The sequence below is a fragment of the Miscanthus floridulus genome, chromosome 2 (assembly GCF_019320115.1).
Source record: "Miscanthus floridulus cultivar M001 chromosome 2, ASM1932011v1, whole genome shotgun sequence".
Lineage (NCBI taxonomy): Eukaryota > Viridiplantae > Streptophyta > Magnoliopsida > Poales > Poaceae > Miscanthus > Miscanthus floridulus.
In genome coordinates this window covers 152,773,290-152,789,298 of record NC_089581.1, presented here as the reverse complement: position 1 = coordinate 152,789,298, position 16,009 = coordinate 152,773,290, and the positions used below count along the sequence as shown (strand labels likewise).

Sequence of the window (16,009 nt, the reverse complement as noted above, 5' to 3'; positions counted from 1 at the left end):
GTCATTCGGAACCTTCTCAAGATTTAAGACAACAAAGCTTGAACCTAGATGTCGAGCTTATTCTTGTTAGAGGTGAGGGTTATCAAGTCTTTGTTAGAGGAGATGGACACGATTTTGTTTTGTGGTGTATAGGGTGAGGGGTGAGGGGTGAGGGAGGCGCCTAGCGATATTAGGTTTGGGCACATGGGGCCCACAAGGCTAAATGTGGTGGCTGAGGACAGTGACATATATAATGGCATGAGGCAGGGGCTAACATGGAACTTATGGAGAGAGATTGCCATGCTGGAGGGAGGAGACAATACATCAACTTTCATATGTTTATTTGATAGACACAAAACATCTTCCATACTTATATATAGTACGCAATTTTATATCAAAAAATTATGAAGTATACAAGATATAAAGTGCTAGGACTAACTATTTGAAGCAATTATTGTAGTGCATACAATTATTTGTCTACAATGCAGTAATATACACATGTATAATATTTTCACGTAGTGCGACATCTATCTTAGAGTATATGTCTTTTAGATTGAGTTGTGTAATCCACGTCTTTGTTTGTTTCTTTCTTTTTCCGAGGAGAGGGAGATAGGAGGAATAAAGAGAAAGGAGAAAGGGATATAGGTGAAGTAGGTCGCGAGAGCTTATACCACGTCTGTGCAACATAGTCCACCAGAGCGCGAAAGTGGTTTGCCACAGCCGCATGCTTGGTACATGAGCTCACCACCAACTTCCATTGTCATCTCTAGCCACATTTTTGCTCAATTACCCCGTGCCAGAGATGCTACCGGAGCCATCCCAAGATGAAGTGTTGACAGCCTAGGCAACGCTCCACATGGTCCTCAACCCCTTGTCCCTTGATGACTTTGGATCCAAGCTTGAACTTGCCCTGACATCTGCTTGTTCCACCAGTGGTGTCTCCTCTATGAACTTTTTGTGAAGTAGCCTCTGGTTTAGTAGTAACACTGCTTTAGTTGTACTTCTATATCCTCTAGTTTTGATTATCTATGGAGTCCCTTACAGCAAAGCGTGGAGAGACCATGCCTTTAGGTGGTCGAGTTTTTTTCTATAATAAAGATTCTTTTTTCAAATAGGGAATAATCTGTGACAAATTTATTTATAGAAGAAAGACAAAAACACAATGGAGGGAGATTATTAGCTTAAGGCCGGACTAGGACCAGCTAGGCTAGAGAGCACTAGGGCTAGAAGTGTTGCATGGAGGATAATGTGGGGGTGATCGATGGCGGGGAATGCGGAGACTGTGGAGAGTCGCCTCGGTACTGTCACAACACCGAGTGATCCAAGCTTCCAGCGCCACATGTTTCCATGGGCAGGCCCGCATGGTCGGCATGGACCACTCTGATTACGTGGGCTCGCTGGACGGGCTACATGGGCTAGTCGTGCGGGTCGATCCAGCGGGTTAGCCGCAAAGCCCACCCCGCCCCACTTGCCCCTGCCCGGCTCGTGGTCTTGGCCTCGTGGGCGCTTGCCTGCTCCTCTGGTTTTGACGCCGCCGCCGCCGCCGCGGCAGTCTTTGCTTTTCCGGTGAAAGGTTTTTGCTTAGGGGACCATGGAGGAGTACGGAGGGGGAGACCTCCTGAGCGAGGCGATGGGATCTGCGGCGCGGGTGGTGGTGGTAGAGGATTGCGTGGAGGCACCCGGGGCCTTCGTCCTCCACCTCCTCCTCAAGCGTGCGCTCGCCAGCGGCGGCGCGGCTGCCTTCCTCGCCCTCGCGCAGCCCTTCTCCTATTACGACCGTGTCCTGCGCAAGATGGTACGGCTCGCCCCCTCTTCACCTTACCGGCATTTCGTCGAACACGTTTCCACTGCTACAATAGTGTGCATATTGTGTGTCTGCTTAACTGCTCAGTGCATCTTTGTCCATGTCATAACGAGTATGGTCAACTAGGGATTAGAGTAGACCCAAATTGGTAGGACCATAGTTGATCTGGCTTTAAAAGAATGGGATTTCTAGGCTCTTATTCATATGCGTTATTGGTCACGTGTGTAATCAGGCATCTTACACCAACATTTTGAACTGTTAGATTCTTGGTGTGTGATGCGATATTATTTGATTAGATTTATAAATGATCCTCATTCTTCCTATGGCTTTTGGAATTGTTGTCAAGTTGCCCTTGATATTAGCAGTGCATGCTAAATAGCCTAAATTTCTGCCACCTCCTATTGTGCACGGTGGTGCTCAAAACCAGTGCGAGGTGGTATAATTTTCAGTTGCTAGTTCTGTTCATTTGCTAGCGGTAATAGCTCATGTGCTGGCTGAGTCACGCAATATATACTACAGTGAGCTGAGGTGCTTGCTTTTGTAAAACTCTGATAAAATGCACAAGTTTTAGAGGTGTCGGCAGTTCGGCACAATGGGGTTTGGGACTGCTTCCAAGAGATTATTCTAATTTGTTCATTCTATCGGAAACTGCATGCTGGATTTCTCTAGTTAAAATCTACACAGTTGCATTACATATTTCTTTTGGTCTTCGGAAATTTGCCAGGGTTGTAACCTTTCCCTGCATAGGAGGAACGAGAGGCTTCATTTCTTTGAATTGCTAGGATTCCCAGGCAAGGCATCATTTTATTACCGTGTGTGTTTCCATATAATGTTGGATGATTCCTAAATAGGGAGGCGCCATTCATTATGTTTCTTTACTGCAGGTGGAGCAAGGGAAGGCACCATTGCTGATAGCTTTGTTCGATTGTACAATGAAATTCAAAGACTGGTTGAGGCAAACAGGGCTGGAGAAAATGCAGGCCAGTTCACCATCGTTATAGATGACGCTTCCCTATTGGAAGTTGTGGCCCTTGGTTCTGTAAACGATGTGCTGGATTTCTTGCACTATTGTTTCACGCTCACGTCTGAGATGGTAAAATATTGATCAATCAAACATTACAGTACTGCTGCTGATTGTTAAGTCATGGTCATGTCTTTTACACTTTATCATGTCCTGACAGAATTGCACGCTAGTGGTCCTCATCCATGAGGATATATGCAGACGAGGAGAACATGGGTCTCCTTTTACATCTGCGCTACATTGCTGATCTTGTGATTAAAGCAGCACCTTTGAGCACTGGTTTGGCTGCTGATGTTCATGGACAGGTTAGGCTCCTGATCCTCCATATTTGTTTAAAGTTTGAGCTGTACCATGATGGCTTAGTTGGATTCGCTGACCTGGTAGTTCGATGAACTCACATTATTTGATCTTATTTTGATGTTTTGCAACTTTCATTTTACCCCTTGATAAATCTTTTCTGAAGCGGTTGAAATGTTTGATGTTTCTGCAGCTGTCGGTGGTGAACAAGGGTACATTCAGCGAGCAAAGGGCAAAAGCACAGAAAGTTTGGAACTTCCATTTCAAAGGGAAGGAAAACGGTGCTGACTTCTTCTATCCAGGGACTAGACATTAGGGAGTACTTGTATCTGCTATGCTTCGTGCACCGTCTGCTAAACACAGCATTTCAGTAAAGTTCCGTCTCATCCTTTATTTCACAAATTTGCTTGCGTTCAAGTCATCATAGCTTGCAAAGCGTTCGTCACAGCCAAGTTCATTGAGCTTGATCTAGCACAAGAGACCTATTTTGCATCTCACGCTACAGTCACTTTTCGTTTTCAAGGAAACAGGAGAGGCAAACCCCTACTTGTGTTGATTTGGAACACGATCTTCGAATGAATGGATGAACTACTACAGAATTCCAGCTCAATCCTGATATTAGCATGTATATAGTAATATAATAGCAATGACGCTGCTGGTTTGCTCCTCCTTAAGACACTTGGCCAAGAATATCTCTGCAAGGAAAATGAAGATTGCAAACCGCCAAGGCTCGAACATATATAAATATTACATGTTTGACTCCATAGCACTAGGGTGATAATCTTGACTCGACCACAGACATTGACAACTAGAGTCTTATTTATTGAGTACTAACGTTGGGAATCAATGGGTTACTATCAGCAATGGGAAGAATCACTTAATTCTCAGATCTGCCGATGAAGATGCGCAATGGGAAGAACCGCCTAATTCTCAGATCTGTCGACGAAGGTGCCATGTTGTATTAGAAGGTCTGTGTCATCTTTCTGAACCTTACGCTGCTTGATCTTCTTGACCAGATTGTCGCACAAACTGTCCACGGACCCGTGGCCGCTGCTCAGCAAGCCTCTTCCTGCTTTGGTAGCGAACCTGAAAATAGGCAGACAAGGGCCATCAGAAGATATCGGTCCAATGCACATTATTCAGGCCAGCAGTCAGAAAAATGAAGCGGCATCACCATAAAATCTTGTAAAAACTGCAGTCAGAATACAAAATTTTGAAAAGAAAGATAGTTTGAAACCAATACCAAATCTTGAAAAATTTAGCGCAACTAATGTCTTACTTTCAGAGACTTATTTCAGTATTCCTATGCTGGTACTGTCAATATTAAGACATAACTGGAAGTTTTTCTAAAAAAGACAAAAGGCATAGCTGGAAGTAGCATAAGCGTTTTTATATCCTCCAAAGGCAGAGATTATTATCAATAATCACTTCTATATTTTCTGATAATAATTGTGCAAACCATTTGGATCCCTACTCTTTCTTGACATACTCAGTGGAAGGCCCTTCAACACTCAAATACCTATTACTGATTTCAAGTCATAGCTACTACAACAGGCATGTAACTGAAAACAGGCTACCTTTTTACCGAAGTTCCGATCTTTCCGCTTCAGTCTGAATTTGTTCAATGCAGCTTCTCGTTGGGGGAACCGATTCTGATACACATCATTGCCACTCCCACTCCCACTTACAATGCCACCTCCAGCGATATTTTGGCTCATGGTACCATTAACACTCTCTATGTTTGGTCTTGCAATATTGGGGACAGCGCTCGTTCCATTCTTTCCATTGCACCCATTATGACCAACTGAGACACCCCCATTCACACTGTAGTTTGCAGCATGTCCTTCAACAGGAGGATCAAACACATTTGACGAACCACACTGAACATCTGATGATCCACGGTCGATTGATGGCTGTTTCTGTGTCATAACATGGAGGTAATAATGCACGTGATGATGATGCTGGACGCAGCTTTGTGGAACCTCTGTTGGGTGGCTCATTTTCACTGCATTGGAAATTCCTTCATCAGCTTTGTCTTTCCCAACCAGATTAGCTGGTGCTGTTTGATTCTGTATAGTATGAAATGCTGAGGCATGCTGGGTAGATTTGATGGCTGATGGTGACGTTACTCTCTCCCTGTTAGCTGAAGGCTTTGCAACAACATTCTTTGTACTGGAGCCCACATCGTTGTTGCTACTGCCATTGGAGCCCTGCTTTATTGGAGCAGCATCTGAATTTGACTTCATCTTGCATGTAGAGTCCGTTTTCACAGCCTCAGAACTGTTATCTTGTGGTGAAGAGCTATCCCCACATCTTGCTCCACCTTGATTGGAAGCCACAGATGTATGGTACCTTGCAAAAATCATAACGAGTTAGCATGCAACTTACTGTTATGTTAATGACCTAGTAATGACACTGATATTATGTTTTGCACCTGGTGAATGCTGACTGATCTGATCTTTTCAGAATATTTCGCTCATCAAGGATTTCGGCTGTAGCTCCATCTGTTCTCAATCTCTTCAAACCCAACTCATGGGGTGTCACCTCGATATAAGAATCATGATTCTTATCATTTCCATCGGGCATCTTGGAAGGGCCATCAGGTGCATCAACGGCCCGTACTGCTTGTTGGCCTTCTGTGTTTCTGGCTATTGAGCTAATCAAATCAGCAGTTTCAATATTTGTTTCACTAGGTATGTCTGTACAATCATCTTCTGCCATCATTTTCTTTTTGGATTTGCATTGGGGCATGTGAGTCTCATGTCGTTTTTCTGTTGGATGAACAGATACGTCATTGAGAGATGATTGATATTCTGCACTCGAGTTCCTAGGAGCACCTATTTCTAAGTATCTTCCCATAGATTCATCTGTAAAAACATGGAATTTGGTTGAATGGGACAATAGTGGAAGTATGAACTGTGAAATGCTTCACTTCTATACAATGAATGCTGTGGAGCATATGATACCTTTATTCTCCTTATGTTTCTTGCCATTCCTTTTGTTTGCTGTCGGTAGCCACTTGTTACTGCATATCTCTGATTTGGGGTGAATTACTTGTGCACATGTACTATCAGGTGGATCTGCTAGTTGATCAGGAGACATAGGTTGTGGACTGTCAATCTCCACAGCACGCTTTGTCCATGAGCTCTGCATTTTAAAACAGATTGTGCACTCGATAATACATTTTTTTTGACGGCACACTCGATAATACATTGACATAAAATAAAAACACTACACATAGAAAGAGTTATCAGACAATATATCACTTTTCTGAGAAAGAAAGATTGCCACCAAGTGAATCGTTTTGAATGAAAGCAATAAATAACTTTATTTTCCTACATCAACCGTGGTATTACTATATGTAAATTGGTTATTTAATATCTTATATTCAGATATATCACAGAATAACTAACCTTTATGACCTAAATTGAGGTGATATGAATTTTGTTCGAAGTAGTATTCTACCACTAACCTTTATTACATATTATATATATATGGTTATCTATACATTCAAATTCAACTACATAATTATGTTAGATTAAAAAATTAACTATTAGGAACAATGAATGAACACATACTTGAGTACCACTGCCATTATCACTTCCATCCCTGGCATTGAGTCCAACACTAAAGTCGTCATCGTCGTCGTCATCATTTTCTTCATCATCATGATTGCTGTCACTGTCGTTCTCATACTCGTCACCAGTATTTGGTTTGGCACACTTCTGTGTCTGGATGCCACTTTCACTTCCACTGCCACTGGACTGAGTACCAAAGAGGCAAATTCAACTCAGATAATCGCAAAGGAAACACAGAGTGAGGAGTCAAAGAAATCATGCCTCATGTTTCGTGGAAAAAAATATCCAGAAAAAGCTAGACCAAAAACAAACAGCTTACACTGTGGCATCGCCTCCAAATGTGCTGCCAAAGGTTCTTAAGCTCATTCTTACGTAGTGGCTTTACCAAGAAGTCAACCGCTCCCTTCGACAAACACTTAAACACCATACTCATAGAGTCATTTGAAGACATCACTGCATGCAAAACACATCAGTGTAGTGGCTAAAAGTATTTAAACCCAACAATTAACGGGATAACATTTCATGTGCATTAGGGGAGTTGAGGAAAACTACTTACTAATAACAGGAATGTCCTTGCAAATTTTGTGACTTGTGATTTTGCTAAGCAGACCGATGCCAGATAGACAAGGCATGAAAACCTCAGTCAATACAAGGTCAATGTTGTTCTGCAGATCTTCAAGATATCGCCATGCATGTGAACCATTTTCAGCAGGAATAACTAAAATGGAAGGAGATAAAATTGCTGTCAAAACACTGAAACACCTAAAATTACCCTTTTTTAGATGTTGATGATAGATAAAATTTCCACTGCTAATAATTAACAATCAAACATAATTCAAACAGGGACATAACATAAAAAAAAAGCATTGGCCATATTACCAAATACATCAAGGATAAAGTCTACATTTTAAATATCCATGAAATTTCATGAAAAAAGTATGCATTGTTTATCCAAAATCTGAAGTACCACAGGAACTGGTAGTTACCAGTGTAACAAACTAGGTGAGGAGAGGTGTATTTCTAACTTGGTGACAGTGGGAGGGTACATAGTTCAAGTTCAATCTAAGTCAAATCTCTTTAGATGCATTGCTTTCAATCATTATCAAGAAAAAAACAAAGTTCTATAAGAAACTTAAAATATTAAAGTCTTAATGCAACCTAGCAGAAAGCAGCTGCATGGATGCTATTAATTTAATAGTTGATTACATGCATGTCACTTGTCTTATATGTATCATACAAAGTCATGCTTTGATATATCAGAGTTTTCATGCTTTGCTTTTACAGTCAAGGGCGAAATGATTTCAATAGAGGCAGTTCTAGTTGTGTACCTTACTACCTATTTGTCGAAGAATAAATAAACTAACAAAATGATCCGCAAGAAAAAGTACCATTTTCTGTTGTCAAATAGAAAAATAGCTTGCATCTACATTGTCAAATAGAATAACTTTTGATGCTCATACGATAGAAAAGGGAAATGTACAAGCTTAAATTCACTACTCTTGTATGCTAGAATTTTCTAAGAAGCAAAATGCAGTGCAAGTAGAAATAATTGTTACTTATTGCTTATGCAAAATGGATTATACAGTAACATGATGCCAGTACAATTAGTAAACAATAATTAATATGTTCGCTAGGAATATGTTAACCTACAGTTTATAGTTAATAATGATCCAACATATTTGATAGGTAAGAGCTTAGTTGTCAGTACTTATACCGCCAATAAATTAACTTAAAGTTATTGGAGAAGGGGGTATTGTTGGCTGAAACCAGTATATAACACCTAACAACAATAAAGCCTTAAGTCCCAAACAAGTTGGGGTAGGCTAGAGTTGAAACCCAGCAGAAGCAATCAAGGTTCAGGCACGTGAATAGCTGTTTTCCAAACACTCATATCTAAGGCTAAGTCTTTGGATATATTCTATCCTTTCAAGTCTCCTTTTATTGCCTCTACCCAAGTCAACTTCGGTCTTCTTCTGCCTCTCTTCACGTTACTATCCTGACTTAGGATTCCACTACGCACCGGTGCCTCTGGAGGTCTCCGTTGAACATGTCCAAACCATCTCAACCGGTGTTGGACAAGCTTTTCTTCAATTGGTGCTACCCCTAATCTATCACGTATATCATCGTTCCGAACTCGATCCCTTCTTGTATGACCGCAAATCCAACGCAACATACGCATTTCCGTGACACTTATTTGTTGAACATGTCGTCTTTTCGTAGGCTGCACCATACAACATAGCAGGTCTAATCGCCGTCCTATAAAACTTGCCTTTTAGCTTCTGTGGTACTCTTTTGTCACATAGGACACTAGAATTTCGGGTTTCATCTCCATTAGAATGGCTAGATTTAACGTTGGCTCGCCACGCCTATCACAACCCTCGGACCTGCTATGTTGAGACAACATAGGCGGAGTATATAAGAGATACTGTTTTTCTTTGGTACATGCTCACTAGTACAAAAATACAATAAGGCATTAAGTAATTTATCCAACAACTAATCATAGGAAATATAAAAGAGTCAAATTGATTTAGACCCTCAATTGACTACTGCTGCCTTCCAGCTTCCATATGTTGCAAGAGCATTCACTGTTTGCTCATGATGTGACACTCTTGATCCCTAGACCCTGGTTATTTGTTAAAATGAAAATAGCCAGCCCTTGCAATTGCAAAAGAAATTCCATTGGCCCACCACAGTAGGCCCAGGAGATGACGTGTCAATCCTATAGTGCAGTACTCCTGGCCACATTATGTGTGTGGCACAGGGTAGCAATGCTCAGACTACCTGCAGTGCAAACATACTGCAACACCCCACCCACCAAGCTCCCAATTCACAGCAGATTGCCCAGCAGAGTACTCACTACAGCTGAGACAGGTGGTCTGCCGTAATATGGGATCAGTGTATATCTAAGATGCTAGGGAGCTGTACTAGGTGAGAGATGACATCTCTCAGGCCTGCCACAGTGGGAGAGGGGACTATTTTGAAAATTCTAGCATGGGGGGGGGGGGGGGGGGGGGGGGGGGGGGGGGGAGACCATTTTCACCCGAACATGTGATGAGAGTCAGATGAATCAAATTAGTCCCTGTTGAACCTATAAAGCATTCTCATGCATGCACAGCCGTATAATCAAGATTAACCATGTCTACCGCACCAAGACAGTTACATTCACCATTGAGAACCTTCTTTCACTAAAGGAACACTATATTCCACATAATTGTTTGCTATAGAAATTACATCAGATCAACATCATTCTATATATAGCTTGGTGTCAAGTTGATGTTTGAGCTGTGGTTGATTTTAAAAGTGCCCTACAAAATCATAATCCTTTTTTGCAGCAGCAATTGCAATATACACAAGTTAACAATCCATGTGATTACAGACAGCCTCTTCACTGCAATGGTTAAGAGAAGTCTCGTATTAGTCCCTAAACAAAGGGACAACCAAAACAAAGTCTCTCATTAGTTGAGGGGAAAAATTCTAGCTTGACTACTTGGCTAGATTAGATGTATACATACACTACAACCAGCAATTGCATAAGAAAAGATGCTTTCAATAACAAGCAATGGAAATCTACATCCTACGCATTTTGTGACAGATTGCGACGCAGCAAGTTCGAGTGCAACATAAATCCAGGCTGGAAATAAATATGAACTTATTTGTTATCTTTTACGACCTGAACTTATTTACTATCTAGAAGTTATGGAACCAAGTATATGCCCAATTTAATCAAATCAAAATTAGTTTCTTATTAATATATAATGATAGCAGCTCTCCTGCGTGTTGCGAGAAAAAAAAATCAAATCAAATTGCTTTACCAGTTGCAGCTCATACCTTCATAGCAGCACTTACGGAGCAGGGCACTGACCACCTGACGAGTAGAGTCATCATTCTCCACCAGCAAGACTCTCAGTGTCTTCACAGGTAGGAACCTCTCCCAGTGAATGCTTTGTCCTTGTTGCTCCTTCTGCTCATCCACCTGCTGCATGCCCGGTGGGGCACTGTGCCCATTGGCCAAGTCCTCTTCCTTTTCCCTCCATTCATCTGCATCAGCTTCAGCCTCATGGTGGCCATTCTCTAAGGCGACATTCCCTATCCCCAACACATCCTTGCGGGAAGGCCCGTCCGTGCCAGCTTGGCAAGCGCTACCCATTAGCCTGATTCGAAGAGAGAGAGAGAGAGAGCACCGCAGTGGTTGGTTTGTGCAACTAGAGGGAGTTCACAGATGGTGGAGCACATCCTATGTCAGCATCAAAAAAGCATATGCTGAATCCAACTACGAATCTGCAGGGAAAACATACGGGAACCAAACACCAATCTGTCATGAGCATAACAGATGCTCAGAATAAGCACTCCATTCTGCCGTATTGGTCAGGATCAGAGAGGATTACATGTAGACGGGCTGGAAGAAATTATTCTTAAGCCATGTGCTCCGCGACGCCCAAAATCAGTGGCTTCCGACTCCTGTGAAACATTAAACAGCTCATATATTAAGGATTATATACGAAATTCCCCGTACACAGAACCGCCAATAGAGATTTGAGGCAGTACGAAGCAAAGGATTTGGTATGAGTAGAGAAAGGAAGTCAGAAACCACCGTCTCCCTTCAAAATCCCTCTAATCCGCGGTCCGAGCTAAATATAGAACAAACAAAAAGATAAACCTCATCAGAGCAAAACTTTAGACGGAAAAGTCTGTGAAGCAAACAGCGCAGTTCCAACTTGCCTCCACCCAAGGTAACAGCAGCGCCTGGGGAATCGGACTTCTCGAGATCCACTGGAGTCGACCCTGACGAACTCTGCCGCAGAAACAACCCAAAAAAAACCAGCTAAATTAATTGTTAAAATGAGAAGAGTTGAATTTACGAGCTAGCTCCCTGTAGCCGAAGCAGGGGGCGCGGTGCGCACCTACGCTACGCGTGGGTGTTTACGATGACGAGGAGGAGATGAGGCCGCGAGGTGTTCCGGGCCAAGTGGCGGGGAGAAGCGAGGCGAGGCGATGCGCTGGGTGTGATGGCGAGGAGGCCGCGGAAGAGAGGCGCTCGCCGTGACGTGGAGCAAGTGGAGGTGGGCAGGGAGTGGGGGCGGGGCCCGCGCCCCTGCCGAGATCCGACGAGATCTAAAGCCGCGCGCTCCCTGCGCTCCCCCGAATCCGCAGATCGCCCGGGGGCCACTTTGAGCGGCACGCGCGGGTCCGTCGTGGCTGCGTCACTGGCTGGTGGGGTTCGGGAAGTCGATGGGGCCCGCGCGTCGGTAGGTCGGAGGTGGTGTGGGGCCGGGGAGTGCTGGGGCCCGCGGTTCGGATGGAAAGATCGTCACGGCGGGGCATTAACGGCGTTTAAGCGGGACCTGGAGAGCCAGGGCACTCCCGTTTCGATGGCTAGCGTTGGCTTTTGTTTCCGGGAGTGGAGAGGTCATCAAATGAAATGCTTTCCAGTTATAATTTGACTTTGACTATATATCTCACCACTGAGTAAGCCTTTTGAAAAAAAAAAAACTAACTGTAAGAATCTTGCATCATTCAGTGCTCCCGATCGTTAAAATTCAAGCGCTTAGAGCTGAATGTATCTGTCTGAGCAGGACTCTCTAGGCCATGGCTCGCCTATATCCAAACTGGATAGGAAACGGACTTGAATTGAACACTTGAAACTTGAAAGGTTAGGCAAGTTTTCTTTTAAAAAGAGAGAGAATGGTTATGCAACTTTTATTTTCTGACAAAAGCTGGTCACACAAATTGGCAGTGGTGTACTTGTTTGTCGTGTTAGCTGTGAGCTCCTGTGACCCACTCGTACATGTTAGCGGTTGTCATTAGGAGGACGGCTGTCATTAGCAATCGAGCTCCTGTCCTTTCCTGGTTAATTTTCTCGTTTCTTTAAGCTGAGGATGGCGACAGTGAGCCGGCGACCCAGCACGGAATGAGCTAAGGTCTAGTTTAGTTCCCAAAAATTTTCACCATAAACTATCACATCGAATCTTGCGGCACATGTATGGAGTATTAAATATAGACGAAAAAAACTAATTGTACAGTTTGGTTGGAAATCGTAAGACGAATATTCTAAGACTAATTAGAGCATCTCCAAGAGTTCCCTAAACCCACTCCTAATCCTTGGTTTTTAGAAACAAGAGAAAAAATCTCTCTCCAACAGTTTCTAATATCTTCTCCTAATTTTTAGACACTTGGTAAACTGACCCCAGGCGCGAGTATCTTTCTGCGCTCGCAGCGTAGCGCGAATCGGCGGCTTCCCGCGCGGCATCAATTTGGCGTCCCTCCTTTTGCCGCGAATCGGTCCTTGGCGCGCTCGTTCATCGCTATTGCATCGGATCTCGGAGACATACGAAGGAAGCCGCTCCTCCGTCGGCTTCCAGAAGAGGTTCGATGCCGCTACTGTGAGGTGCTGAGGTACGTACGATCCGTCCGTGGCCTCTCCGTCCGATCTGCTTTTTGTCTTTGCAGTATTGGCCTCCTCTCCCTTCGATCAGCTTTTCGATCTCGCGTGCTCCGTCGTCGTCGCCGTCGTCGTGGGCTGTGGCGACGTTGTCGTGGGCTGCCCCCTCCGCTGCTCGGTCCTCCTTACAATGATTGTGTTTGCTGCTCTATCTGACTTGACGTGTGACACGCAGTGGCAGTGCAGCGTTGCAAACGCCAATGTCATCCAGAACCCAAGCACCATGAGTCATGGGTCATTTATTAATGATTTTGCATGATTAAGAAAGGGAAATACTAACAGAGGAGCATTTGGTAATGATTTTTTTGTCCATATTTGCAGGCTCTTTGTCCATATTTGCAGACTCGTCGCAATGTCCGGTGGTGGATATTGGACTGACTTGGTCACAGGATTTGAGGGTGTTCGTTCTTTGGACGAGTTCAGCTTTCCCATGACACAGGAAACGCACGCATATGAGGACGTGCAGGTAGGAGCTGGTGTTGAAGAAGATGAAGTGCAGGCAGTAGCAGGTGCTGAAGTTGTAGAAGTACAGTCCAGTGCTGGTGGTAATAAACGCCCACGCGTTCCAAGGCCAAACGCCAAGCGGCAAAAAAATTTCATTCCGGACGAGGATGAAATTGTTGTCTCGGCTTGGTTGAACGTCAGCAAAGATCCCGTGCAAGGTGCTAATCAGTCTCATTCCTCCTTTTGACGTAGAATTTATGATTACTATGAGACCCACAGGAAGTCATTTGCAAGCCGAACAGAGAGTTCACTAATGCATAGATGGATGTATATTTTGGAGAATGTCAACAAGTATTGTGCTTGCTATGATGCGATTGAGCGTAGAAATCAAATTGGAAAAACCATTCATGACAAGGTAATTTTTTTCTTATTTCAGTAATCTTAGAAGACATACACGTTGATATTTAATAAACACATATATTTGCAGGTTTCTGAAGCATTAACTATGTTCCAAGGAATGAACGGTGAGAAGACATTCACTCTCATGCAGTGCTGGAACATTTTGAAGGATGAAGAGAAGTGGAAGGCCAAGAGGAGGGAACTGGCAGAGCTGAAGCAAGCCGGTAACAAGAAAAAGAAGGTTTGCCCAGACTCTACTCCCACGAATGTACAAGTCAACATCACTGAAGATGTCACTGAGATTGCACCTCCAGAGTCCGAAGCCCGAAAGAGGCCACAGGGACAGAAGAAGGCAAAAGATGCTCTAAGGCGAGGAGGAGGTGAAGCTTGCATGGAGGCTTTGGACAAAATGTGGGCGAAGAAGGAGGCATTTGACATGGAGAAAGAGAAGAAGAAAGAGGAGAGGCACATGGCTTCATTTGAGGTAGAGAAAAGGCGCCTGGCATTAGAAGAAAAAAAGGTAGAAGCTGAATTGCGGAAGGTGGAAAATGACACGATCGAAAAGGAAGAAAAAATAATGGCAATGGACATTAGCGCCCTGACCCCGCTGCAGCAGCAGTACTACACAGTTATGCAGCAGAAGATTGTTGCTCGTCGTTTGGCGAATTAGAACTAGTTCATGTGATTTTTTTTCCTATAGCCATTTAATTTTGGAATTCAGTGAACCTTTGTTTTATCATATATGGTCAAGTGTTTTTTAATTTGTATTATTTATACTCAGTGAACCTTTGCTTTATGATATATGGTTAAGTACTTTTTAGTTTGTATTATTTATATTCGGTGAACCTTTGTATATGTGGCCATGAAATTGATTGGTACTGGTGCTAGCTGGGCGTCTGCTGCGGAGGCGAATCTGTCAAGCGGGTGCGGTCGCTGGCCTGCCTGGGGAGATAAACGTCCGTCTACGCTTGCTGCTCCCCGGTGTCTACACCTTGCCGTGTACAAGCAGTAGTACTACTCGCGTGGCGTCGCTGGCCGGAAGGCAGTAGTACTACTCGCGTCGCTGGCCGGAAGGAGTACTACTCGCGTCGCTGGCCGGAAGGAGGCGGCAGCCGGCTGGGTGGTGGCTGCGTTGGCTGGGACTTGCGGCGGCGGTAGGGAGATCGTGGCCTCATGGTACGGCACGCTGATATGTTTCCCGTAACAAAAAAACAAAAAAAGCTGGAAAATGTTGATGTGGGTCTCAATTTGATTTTTTAGATATCATTTATTAGAAACTCTTGAAGATGACTATCTTTTTTCCTTCCAATATCTTTTTAGGAGTTGCTAAACTATAATTTTTTAGGAGAAAAAAGTAGGGAACTCTTGGAGATGCTCTTAGTCCATGAATAGCCATAAGTGCTACAGTACCTAACATGCGCTAATGATGGATTAATTAGGCTTAAAAAATTCGTCTCGCAGTTTCCAGACGAGCTATGTAATTAATTTTTTTATTAGTATCCGAAAACTCCTTCCGATATTCCCGAAACATCCGATGTGACATCCAAAAATTTTCATTTCACGAACTAAACAGAGCCTAAAACTTTCGAGAGCATGGAGGGACCTGGGTAGGCTTTGGTGAGGTCTCGAAGGAAATAAATTAAGTATTTAAACCAATCACTCACTATGTGTTCAATTAATTAGTTAGGGATTTCCTTCGTCGCACCAGCGACATCGCAAGTTGTTTTTCCATTCCAAAGGCATGTGCGCTTTAACTTATTAGCCGACTTATCAGCTAGAATCTACAGTATTTTTTTTCACAACAAAACAGCTTCAGCCGGCTGTGCTTATCAGCCGGCTTTAATACCAGCTGTACAGGGTGATCACAGATGCTTTTGCAGTCGTGTCGACACCACCTAACAAAAAAGAGAAAATTCTGCAGCACCAGCTCTGATGAGCAGAATTTATGTTTTTTTTAACCATCTAGGTAGTAACCGATTGTCCCAACAATTTTTCCCTTCCTTATTCTTCTCCCTCCTCGTCCTCGACGCCGCAAACCGCCCCGCCGC

At 43.6% G+C, this 16,009-nt stretch overlaps 2 protein-coding genes and 1 pseudogene across 9 annotated transcripts; 2 read left to right on the top strand and 1 right to left on the bottom strand.

Annotated features, from left to right (window-relative positions):
• The first annotated feature begins 891 nt into the window (after positions 1–891).
• Positions 892–3,568, top strand: LOC136533311 (elongator complex protein 6-like; annotated as a pseudogene).
• A 171-nt stretch (positions 3,569–3,739) lies between these two features.
• LOC136533271 (two-component response regulator-like PRR73) lies at positions 3,740–11,756 on the bottom strand. Of its 7 annotated transcripts, none has more exons than XM_066525865.1 (12): positions 11,581–11,756; positions 11,399–11,471; positions 11,225–11,307; positions 11,065–11,137; positions 10,508–10,991; positions 7,236–7,397; positions 6,999–7,132; positions 6,680–6,865; positions 6,068–6,248; positions 5,536–5,968; positions 4,679–5,453; positions 3,740–4,187 (listed from the first exon to the last, which is right to left on the bottom strand). In XM_066525865.1, the coding sequence occupies exons 5-12, from the start codon at positions 10,824–10,826 to the stop codon at positions 4,092–4,094; spliced, it is 2,286 nt and encodes a 761-aa protein (XP_066381962.1). In that variant the 5' UTR covers positions 10,827–10,991; positions 11,065–11,137; positions 11,225–11,307; positions 11,399–11,471; positions 11,581–11,756; the 3' UTR covers positions 3,740–4,091. The 7 variants fall into 7 exon arrangements, with proteins under 7 accessions (XP_066381962.1, XP_066381932.1, XP_066381955.1 ...); XM_066525835.1 differs by having other exon boundaries at positions 10,508–10,957; XM_066525858.1 differs by having other exon boundaries at positions 11,271–11,307.
• Positions 11,757–12,958: 1,202 nt separating this feature from the next.
• On the top strand, positions 12,959–14,676 carry LOC136540153 (eukaryotic translation initiation factor 5B-like). Of its 2 annotated transcripts, XM_066532149.1 has the most exons (3): positions 12,959–13,072; positions 13,461–13,977; positions 14,050–14,676. In XM_066532149.1, the coding sequence occupies exons 2-3, from the start codon at positions 13,876–13,878 to the stop codon at positions 14,629–14,631; spliced, it is 684 nt and encodes a 227-aa protein (XP_066388246.1). In that variant the 5' UTR covers positions 12,959–13,072; positions 13,461–13,875; the 3' UTR covers positions 14,632–14,676. The 2 variants fall into 2 exon arrangements, with proteins under 2 accessions (XP_066388246.1, XP_066388247.1); XM_066532150.1 differs by lacking the exon at positions 12,959–13,072 and having other exon boundaries at positions 13,440–13,977.
• Positions 14,677–16,009: the final 1,333 nt, after the last annotated feature.

Coding starts and splice junctions, on each gene's coding strand:
- LOC136540153 (XM_066532149.1), top strand. CDS start 13,876: ATGCATAGATGGATGTATATTTTGGAGAATGTCAACAAGTATTGTGCT. Junction 13,978..14,049: donor GAAAAACCATTCATGACAAG/GTAATTTTTTTC, acceptor ATATATTTGCAG/GTTTCTGAAGCATTAACTAT.
- LOC136533271 (XM_066525865.1), bottom strand. CDS start 10,826: ATGGGTAGCGCTTGCCAAGCTGGCACGGACGGGCCTTCCCGCAAGGAT. Junction 7,398..10,507: donor CCGTAAGTGCTGCTATGAAG/GTATGAGCTGCA, acceptor CTTCCATTTTAG/TTATTCCTGCTGAAAATGGT. Junction 5,454..5,535: donor GATCAGTCAGCATTCACCAG/GTGCAAAACATA, acceptor GATTTTTGCAAG/GTACCATACATCTGTGGCTT.